The sequence below is a fragment of the Dioscorea cayenensis genome, chromosome 14 (assembly GCF_009730915.1).
Source record: "Dioscorea cayenensis subsp. rotundata cultivar TDr96_F1 chromosome 14, TDr96_F1_v2_PseudoChromosome.rev07_lg8_w22 25.fasta, whole genome shotgun sequence".
NCBI lineage: Eukaryota > Viridiplantae > Streptophyta > Magnoliopsida > Dioscoreales > Dioscoreaceae > Dioscorea > Dioscorea cayenensis.
Genome location: NC_052484.1, coordinates 7,085,522 through 7,096,249, shown reverse-complemented (window position 1 = coordinate 7,096,249; position 10,728 = coordinate 7,085,522). Strand labels below are relative to the sequence as shown.

The 10,728-nt window shown below is 35.0% G+C and overlaps 1 protein-coding gene across 1 annotated transcript; it reads left to right on the top strand.

Moving 5' to 3' along the window:
• Positions 1 to 325: 325 nt before the first annotated feature.
• Positions 326 to 4,075, top strand: LOC120275858 (probable inactive receptor kinase At5g67200). Its single transcript, XM_039282577.1, has 2 exons — positions 326 to 1,828; positions 3,249 to 4,075. Exons 1-2 carry the CDS (start codon positions 358 to 360, stop codon positions 3,800 to 3,802), a joined length of 2,025 nt encoding a protein of 674 aa, XP_039138511.1. The 5' UTR covers positions 326 to 357; the 3' UTR covers positions 3,803 to 4,075.
• Positions 4,076 to 10,728: the final 6,653 nt, after the last annotated feature.

The window sequence follows — 10,728 nt, the reverse complement described above, 5'->3', positions numbered from 1 at the left end:
TTTTTAATCTTTGACTCATTAATAAAAGCAACATATTTTTAACTTATACTCAGTGAAGTCATTTCTACAAACAAAATAAATCTATCTCACTCAATTTGCATTATTTTTTTTTTTCACACAACTATTTAAACTTAAAACCACTTAATTAAACCATCCATTAGTAATAACGGTACTAAGTAAATAATTTTCTATTACATATATAATTAAAAATTTGCACTAGGGTATAACTACAAAACCCCCTCTTTTTTATTTTTTTATTTTTTTATTTTTTTATTTTTTTTCAAAATCCAATAACTTCTCATTTCCATCTCTCCAACCTTCTTTCCAAAATTCCAATCTTTCTCCAAAGCAACAACAATGCCCAACCACCACCATCATCACCATCATCATCACCACCACCTTCCATTGCTCCTCCTCTCACTCCTCGTCCTCCTCCTCCTTCCCCCAACCTCCTCCTCCTCCTCCTCATCTCCTTCCGATTCTTCCTCTCTCCTCGCCTTCAAATCCAAAGTAGACCCAACCAACCTCCTCAACTTCTCCACCACCACCAACCACTGCCATTGGCCCGGCGTTCAATGCTCCAACTTTGGGGGAGAACCCAGAGTCACACGCCTCGTCCTTGAATACCTCGGCCTCAATGGCACATTCCCCAGCGCCGCCGCCGCCGCCCTCGCCGGACTGGATCAGCTCCGTTTGCTCAGCCTCAAGGGTAACTCCCTCTCCGGCCATATCCCTGATCTTTCCCCTTTGTACAATCTCAAAGCCCTTTTCCTCGATCACAACCACTTCTCTGGTGGCTTCCCCAGCTCACTCCTCAGTCTTCATCGTCTTCGCACTATTGACCTCTCTTACAACTCTCTCTCCGGTCCTATTCCCGCCGCCATCGCCGGCGTTGATCGGCTTATCTATCTCCGGCTTGATTCCAATCGGTTGAATGGATCTGTTCCGGCGATGAACCAGTCGTCTCTGAAGATCTTCAATGTGTCTGCGAATGAGCTTACTGGGCCAGTGCCTGTCACTCTGGTGCTTACTGGTTTTGGGGTTTCTAGCTTTGCTGGAAACCCTAGGCTTTGTGGGGTGGCTGTAAGGAGAGAATGCAGGTCGAATTTTTTGTTTTTTGGTGGTAAGCCAGCGGGGATTGCGCCATCGCCGGCGCCGATGATGCGGCAGCAGCTACCTGAGGTTCTTCGGCCGAGCTCGGGATCGAATCCTGTTAAGCTGCATAGAAGGGTTATGGTTGCTGTTGGCTTCTTGGCTGGGGCTTTCCTTATCATTGGTGTGGTTGGGGTCTCAGTTCTGATGAAGAGGAACAGAATGGGGCAGGGAAAAGGGCAGGTTTTGGCTGCAGTAAAGAATGCAGATGATGTGTTTGTTGAAAATTCCAGCAGAGGAATGGATGATAATGGTGCTGATTTGGAAGCCAATGAAGGTGGTGGCAACAATGAATTGGTTGTTGCCTCGGCGATGATGCCGGAGGACAAGGTGAAGAAGCTTGGAAAGAGTGGGTGTCTGGTGTTTTGTGCAGGTGAAGCACAGGTGTATTCATTGGAGCAGCTTATGCGGGCTTCTGCGGAGTTGCTCGGGAGGGGGAATATTGGGACGACGTATAAGGCGGTATTGGATAACCGGTTGATTGTTAGTGTTAAGAGGCTGGATGCAGCTAAGTTGGGAATGACCGGGAAGGAGGCGTTCGAAAGGCATATGGATGTGGTGGGCAGACTCCGGCACCCTAATTTGGTTCCGCTTCGGGCTTATTTCCATGCAAAGCAGGAGAGGTTGCTTGTGTATGATTACCAACCTAATGGGAGTCTCTTCTCCCTCATTCATGGTAAGCTTTGTGTTTTATATCCTTATTTCTAGCTTGTTTGAGTTCTTCATTTAGATTTTCCTGTGAATTTTAGAAGGTTTTTTTGATTGATATGAGGAATTGAAGATTGGCTTATATTGGTTATTCGGTATTCAAAAACTCATTGTCTTATCATGCATTTAATGTATTATTAACTCTCACTTGAACCTTCTTTATGAAAGGGTCTGGACAGTGACAAACTTCTTGCCTTCATAATACTTTTTTGTTTAAAAAATTTAGGAGGGAAAAGCTTAAAGAAGGGTCTTTAAGAAGCCATTGGCTACCAAAAGGATATTTTGAATAAAGAAGAGTATATACCTAGTGAAGTTCTTTCTATTCAAAAGTAATAGACTCCCCTGTTGCTGGGTTCATCATGAGCATCTCTGAATTATTAAACAAAGTTTTGACACTTTAGAATTCTTGGCACAGAACTTATTCTGGTAATATTGAATTGATTAGTTCAACCTTCCGATGGATTTCCCATTCACATGTGGACTCTACAACATGCTTTCTCTACACCACTGCATAAAGTAATAGATTTCTATAAACTAGGACTCAGTTTTACACTTCTAAATTTGAGACAATTATTTGTGCATGTAGATTTTTTATTTGAAGATGAATTTATCCTTTTGAAGTATACAAGATGGAAAAAAGAAAAACTAATAGCTTCCAGATGATTGATGGTTTTAAGAACAATGATAGAGAGAAGATGAGAAGTTGTTTATTTGTTTGGGCTTTAACGGGGCATCTAATTCTTTCTCATGATAGATGTGATCTGTCATCATATACCAATTAACTGTATTTTAGGACCTAAAAGCAAATAAAGATGGCATTGGGTTTAAATTTGATATACTTGTATTTGGCTTGTATAGTTATGATATATATTATGACATATAATATTATGGATGTGCATAATAAAGACTTCCTTTGGGACTCTATGTTTATTATTTCTGTGCACTATTCGAACTGGAGCGTCTAAAAAGACACTGCTGGTATAAAGATATTCAAAAGCTTGATTTCATTTTTATTTAGGAATAGCTTCAATTGAGCAAATTATAATGCCTTCATGCAGCTGCAATGTAATGCAATTGGTTTTCCACAATTTTCTCTTTCATGATTTTCTTGAAGGTAATTTGTCAAGTATGTGTAATCCAATTTGGAATCAGATCATTGGTATTTGCTTCATGTTCAATTTCTGCTCTGATACTTGGCTGTCAGAGGGGACGAGTAGTTAGTTATTCTATATCAAATATTCATTACTTCTTGAATTAGGCCACTGTTTCACAACCTTCAAATTAATTACCATAGAGCCTCTGGGATCATGAGACCAAAAGTATTGACCTTTAAATCAAACTTTACATCTCCTTGCTGAACTGTAATGTCTTCATCATTGTGCCTTCAGGTTCAAGATCAACTCGAGCAAAATCTCTTCACTGGACATCATGTTTGAAGATAGCTGAAGATGTAGCACAGGGCCTTGCATACATTCACCAAGCTTCCAGACTGGTCCACGGCAACATCAAGTCTTCCAATGTGCTCCTTGGATCAGATTTTGAGGCTTGCCTGACCGACAACTGCCTTTCATTCCTTGTAGAGCCATCTGAAGGCGAGGATGAACTGGGATACAGAGCACCAGAAACCCGGAAATCAAATCGGCGTTTAACCCCAAGATCAGATATCTATGCATTCGGTGTCCTACTCCTCGAGCTTCTCACCGGCAAGCCTCCATTGCAGCATCCAGTCCTACTTGGAACTGACTTGCCGGTTTGGGTCCGATCTGTGAGGGATGATGGTGCTGAAGACGAGCGGGTTATGATGCTTGTCGACATCGCAGCGGCCTGTGTCCGATCTTCTCCCGACAGCAGGCCTACCACATGGCAAGTGCTAAAAATGATTCAGGAAGTGAAGGAGACGGACAACGGCGACGAAGATATGGACTCTGCATCTCTCTCATAGTTTTTCTACCGATATCAAAGCCAATGTACACGAAACTAAGGTCTACCTCTAATGGACCTCCAAGATATGCATGCATTGCCGGAAACAAGGATGAATTCACAGCGAGTAACTTTGGTACTGTTTGAGATGATCATCTACGCATGTTATTGTAGTTTAAGGATGAATAGGTTCGGTTTCGGTCACGTTTAATCATCTCATAATTACTAACTTGTAATGCTACTGTTTTGCAATTTCTAGTAGAGATATAAATATTAAATAATGACAAGCTTTTTACGTGTTATAGACTGCACTGTATTTTCCAATTTGGAAGAATTTTTTTTTTTTTTGTTTTTGTTTTTGGGTTTATATTTATTAGATAGTATTCTTATTAACCTCAAATAATTAGAATGGGATTGATCTATTCTTAATGTTTTTAATAATTGTTAATAGCTATTAATTTAGTTCAAAAATTAAAAATAAAAATTTAACTATTGGTTAAGATTTAAACTTATTTCTTGAAATAGAAAATCTTTATGGTAAAAATATGAAAATGGTTTTTTTTTATTTGAGTTGTCTAAAACTAGAAGCTCATTTGCCAGTCGAATTCTATGTTTTTCTTTCCATTTTTTTTTCATTGACAGTAGCTCTCTAACAAATAGATTTATTTTTATTTCTAGAATTTTGTTTTCTAAGACAATTGAAAACTTATTTTCTAAAAATTGAAACAAAAAATAAAAATAATTTTCTTAAAAAACAGAAAATGAAAATTTTAAAAATATTTTCGAAACAAACATACCGATTTATGGTTATTGAGCCAAATGATTCAATTAATGTTAATATTATAATTGAATCAAGGGATGCAATTTTTGAAGAAAATTAGATTTCATTCAATTCCTAGGCCTAGAGAAATAATTGCTAAAAGTTCAAATATCTAAATTGACTTATCTAAAGATAAGTTGGAAAATGATGATCTAGATAAAAACCTTGACACTAGGCAAAGCAAAATAATTATAAAGACAAGATCATATGGCCCAGGTTTTTATATGTTTCTTGTTGAAGGAACAAGATAAAAGACATATAAGAAAATGAAATTTTGCTACAACAGAGAAGCTGATACTACATCATTTGAGGAAGCAATTAAATCACAAGATTCAGCATTTTGGAAAGAAGCCATCAATGAAGAAATGGATTCTATCATTGGGAATGGTACTTGGATTTTAGTAGATCTTCCACTTGGTTGCAAACCCATTGGCTGTAAATGGATATTCAAAAATTAAATCAAAAATTGATGGTACATTCGATAAATTCAAGGCAAGACTTGTGGCAAAGAGATACACCCAAAAACATTGAATATATTATTTTGATACCTATGCTCTGGTAGCTAGGATTGCCACTATAAGGGTATTAATTACTTTGCGTCAATTTTTAAATTAATTATTTACCAAATGGATGTTAAAATGGCTTTTCTAAATGGTGAACTAGATGAGGAGGTTTATATGGAGCAACCTGAATGGTTTATAGTATTGGGTCAAAAAAAAAAAAATTTGTAAACTTGTTAAGTCATTCATTATATGGATTTAAACAAGCTCCTACAATGGGATCAAAAATTTGATGAAATAGTTCTTGCTAATGGCTTCAAAATTCATCTGGCGGATAGGTGTGTTTATAGGAAGTTTAAAAATGGTAAAGGCGTTATAATATGCCTTTATGTAGATGACATGCTAATTTTTGGTACAAGTTTAGAACATGTTAATGATACTAAAAATTTTTTTATCTAGTAATTTTGCAATGAAAGATATGGGTGTTGCTAATATGATTTTAGGAATGAAGATACATAGAGAGAATATTTATTTATTGTTCTCTCAATCTCATTATATAGAAAAGATTTTAAGGAAATTTAATTTTTATGATTGTGCAATCGTGTCAACTCCATTTGATCCTAGTATAAAATTAATGTCTAATGATGGAAAACCAGTTGCACAATTAGAATATTTAAGAATAATTGGATGCTTGATGTATGCAATGACTTGCACAAGACCGGAAATAGCTTTTGAAGTTGGAAAATTAAGTCGATACCCAAGCAATCCGAGTTCCTTGCATTAGCAAGGAGTACATAGGGTCTTGAAGTGTTTAAAAAAGACAATGAATTATGGCATCAGATATTCTAGTAATCCTTCGGTATTAGAAGGTTTTATCAGATGCTAGTTGGATATCAAATGAAGATGATCATTCCTCAACAATTGGTTGGATTTTCATGCTTGGTGGAGGTGCCATATCTTGGGGTTCCAAGAAGCAAACTTGAAATTACAGACTCCACCATGGCAATAAAATTTGTTGCTTTGGCTTCAGCTTATAAAGAAACTGAATGGCTAAAAGATTTTTACGTGAAATTCCTTTATGGCCAAAAAAAATACCATCAATTTCCATTCATTGTGATAGCACGGCTACATTAGCAAAAGCTTATAGCCAAATTTATAATGGTAAGTCTAGACATTTTGAGTTTAAGACATAGTTATGTAAGACAACTTATTACCGATGGGGTAATCACTCTAAATTTTGTAAAATCTTGTAAAAATATGGCACATCCTTTAACAAAGGGATTACCAAGAGACAAAGTTAGTAAGAAAACAAAAGGGATGGGTCTCAAGCCTATATTCTAAGTCACACATGACGGAACCTCAACTTAACTCTTGATAAATGGCATGAAGTCTTAAGTTTAATGATTTAAAGTATGTCATTCGAAAAGTGACTACAATTACTCAATATACAAACCATCCCAAGTAAGAGAGTACTTGGTACCTGTATGTGAAGGTAGGTTGAGCTTGTAACTCTTAATAGATCTCATAACATAGATTTGTTAAAGTGCTTAGCTACAGGGATACTTTCGATGAGATCTACCTATAGGAGTGGAGATGGCGCCGTCTCTAAGAGTTAAAGGCTTGACTCTAACAATACTCATGAAAAGGATACAAGACACAAGGCCATTATGTGTGAGGTTTTATGTGTGACATGCACCCAACTAGTTGCATAGAATAACTGATTCAAAGCATTAGCCTACCATCTATTTTTAATTGTCTTTCCAACACATGTTCACTAAATAGAGGTTTAAATCGCAAGATACCTTTATCTATGCATAAAATCTACAGAAAAGTACAAAAAAAAATGCCCATGTGGTTTCCCACCTTTGCTAAATAAAGAATGTGGTTTTTTTTTTTTCCAATATCCATAACGTGTGGTTTTCCATATTTATATATATAAAAAAATCATCATGTCCGTGAACTCGTGCTAACTTGGTAAGGGCAAACTTGTCAATTCAAGTAAAGGCCGGGGACATGGCGTAAAGACCATTTTTTTTAAGAATTATGCTACATGGGAATTAAAGCACTAATTGCAATTTGCCTCGATGATATTTGCCCAAATTTCCACAAAGAAGAAGATCCACTCCTTACTGAGATTGTGAAGATTTAGAGTTAATGGTGTTCGAGCATCACAATGAACACTTGTGATCATGACGCATTGCTTCCAAGTCCTCACATTAGAGCTATGAATCTTCCCAATTTACTCATAGCAAAGTAGAAAATCCTCAAATATTATTCTCCTTCTTGACTCCTTTTCTCAATTTTTTTCATTTTTCGCAAACCCTTCAAGCAATGCTTCTTTTCTCCTACATCTAATTTAATATGTTATGTAGTTAGGCATTAAAGACAATACCCCTTTTGTGAGAGAAAAGAAGCAAATAAAAGGGGTATTGTCTTTAATGCCTAACTATAGAACATATTAAACTAGATTTAGAAGAAAAGAAGCATTACTTGACGGGTTTGCAAAAAATGAAAAAAAAAATTGAGAAAAGGAGTCAAGAAGGAGAATAATACCTAAGGATGAGTAAATTGGGAAGATTCGCAGCTCTAACGTGAGGACTTGGAAGTAGTGCGTCGTGATCACAAGTGTTCATTATGATGCTCGAACACCATTAACTCTAAATCTTCACAATCTCAGTAAGGAGTGGATCTTCTTCTTTGTGGAAATTTGGGCAACTATTGAGGCAAATATCATCGAGGCAAATTGCAATTAGCGCTTTAATCCCCATGCAACACAATTCTTAAAAAAAATGGTCTTTACGCCATGTCCCCGGCCTTTACTTGAATTGACGAGTTTATCCTTGTCAAGTCAGCAGGAGTTCATATCATGATGATTTTGTAAATCTAGGAAACCACATGTTATGGAATTGGAAAAAATAAAATCACATTCCCTATTTTGCAAAAGTGGACACCACATGGATTTTTTTGTACTTTTTCTATTTTGAAAATGGTGGAGGATTGTTAGAAAATATTTTTCAAAATATGTGAGAATAATGTCACATAAAATTTGGAATTAATTCAAATTTTATTTACTGATGATTTAAATAGTTAGTTATCAATATTTAAAGAGATATATTCGTTATTAGTTTGAAGAGATGCATCCATTATCAATTTAAAGAGACACATCTGTGAATAGTCTGAGCTGATGCATCTCTTCTTGTTTGAGTTCGTTATTTCTTTAAAAGATGTGAATTTGATAAGTGGTGTCTCCATATTTATAAATTCTCCTTATCTCTTAGATTTAAAAATATGAAAAACTCTCACCTTATCTCAAAAAATTCTAACAACTTGCTGCTCTCTATCGTGATAGTTCAAAAAATTGAATCTGTGCGTGCAACATAGATTTGATTGGGCTTCGTTGTATCCTGAAGACTATTTCTACTTTCTCAATTGCATACCAGATCTGGTGAGGGTGAATTAAGTCTAAAGGAGAGTGGTAATTCGCACGCCTTGAAGCCCCTTCAAATTCTTCTTCCGCTTTTTCCTCTAATAGTTTCTACATTAGATGAAGGTGTAAGCACAACTTTCATTAATCTTTAATTTCTTTGAAGACCTAGGAACAATAGTATTTGCTTTATATTTTGGATCGTCTTTTAACATCACACAAACATGCTCATTGATGAAATGTTGTTGACTTGCCATGCTTGGATTAAAAAGACCGGTCTAGAAAACATAGGATAAGCATATGAAAAACTTGATTGATTTGGACATTTGGATAAAAGTAAGGAAAATTTTGTGAATTTTGAGAATATTGAAATTTTTACATATTTGTGGAAAGAGAATATGAAAAATTTTGAAAATTTTTTGAAAAATTTGGAGTTTATGTAGATAGGGGAGTATTTTTATCTACAATAGAGTATTTTAAAAGATGATGAAGTGGAGAAAAGTGTAGGTTTTCTTTGAGAATGTGGGTGTATTTGTAAAGATAAAATTTATAATAAAAAATTAAACATCGTTTGAAAGTAAAAAAAAAAAAATAAAAAATAATTAATTTAATTAAATTAAAAAAAAAGGCCCTCATTGGTCGAGTTGTTGTGCTCAATGGCCACCATACTCTCATAGTAGTTCGTATGAGCGTGGAGTACTCATTGAGTGCTGCATGAAGACGCATTAAAGATGCTATAAATAAAATTTTTATATTAATTAATTGATTAATTCATTAGACTCCTTCAGGTTAAGCTCAATCTCTTCATTCTTTAAAAAGAGGCCATTAGGATAATTATGTCAAAATAAGTGAGTTTTTAAAAAAACACACACAAAAGAAAATCTTGCTCCAAATAAGTGAAGTTTTTATAAAAATAACAAAACATTTTAATCATGTTTCAAATTCAATCTTTGTTTTAATAAAAGGCTTTTACAATTCTTAGCTAACTTCATACTTTTTGAGTCGAGAGATTGATGTTTAGAGAGAATTAATAGAGTAATTGTTGAGAGTATTTTTTTTCTTAAAAGTGCACTTTAGTAAACTACTCCTATTTAAACTATTAAAAGAATTTTTTTTAATTCTATTGCCAAAAAGGCCACATGGATGAGAACTCGGTTTTGAAGCCGCTGGAGTATCTTTTTGATAGGCTCATCTTCTATATGGGAAATTGACTCCTGAAAGAACCCTTCCAATGCCCTCCTTCCTCTATCATTGATAAAAAAATAGAAAGTAAGAGTAAAGGAATGCTTTTCATTGACTATTGTGTACCATATCATATAATTGCATATTTTATTTATACAAAGGTCTAGCACATATAATAGGAAACTAAATGAACGAGAATATTTACAATTACTAAAAATATGTAATTGACATCAATTTGATATATGATTGAGCCTCAAATCATGCCAAACACTACAAAAAATAAGCAGTTTAGAAACAATTTTTTCCGTTTCTAATCCCGTTGCAAATTCAATTTATAAACAAAATTTTTTCCATCCCTAAAATGTTTGCTGCCAATTTGTTAGCAATGGAAGTAGTGATCCCCATTTCATACTTTAGAAACAGATTCACAACAGAATCTAAATTTTTGAAATAGATTAGATTCCATTGCAACTGTTCAATATCATGATCATCTAAATTCTGAAATAGATTAGATTTATCTATACAACAACTGTTCAATCAAATCTGTTTAACCAAAAAGATTACTAATAAATAATAGATAAATATAAGTCATCTAGGTGATCAATATCATGATCATTAATAGCTGGTTGTGAGTCTTAAGAGGTGAACTATGAGTGTTGAAGGATCTTAGCCTCGAAACTACATCAAATCCTGCAATTGGTGCATCATTTGGTCACGATACCGATCTCTCTTTCCTCATCTCATGCACACTCTTCTGAAGCTCATTATTATTTTGTAGTTGATTAATAGTTTGACACAATTGTCTAATCTCAATCTATAGCTCCTTAGATGATGTACCTGTGGAGGAACTCTGAGATATCTGGGGATTAAAAATAGATGCTTGAGAGCCCACTCCATAAACCCAATGTTTCCTTTGTCCTCCCATAGTTTGATAGAATATATCTGCTTTGTCCATAATAGGAGGCTCATTATCCCCTTCTTGTGTTTGAGATGCTTTATCTATAAGCTCTAGATAATGATCT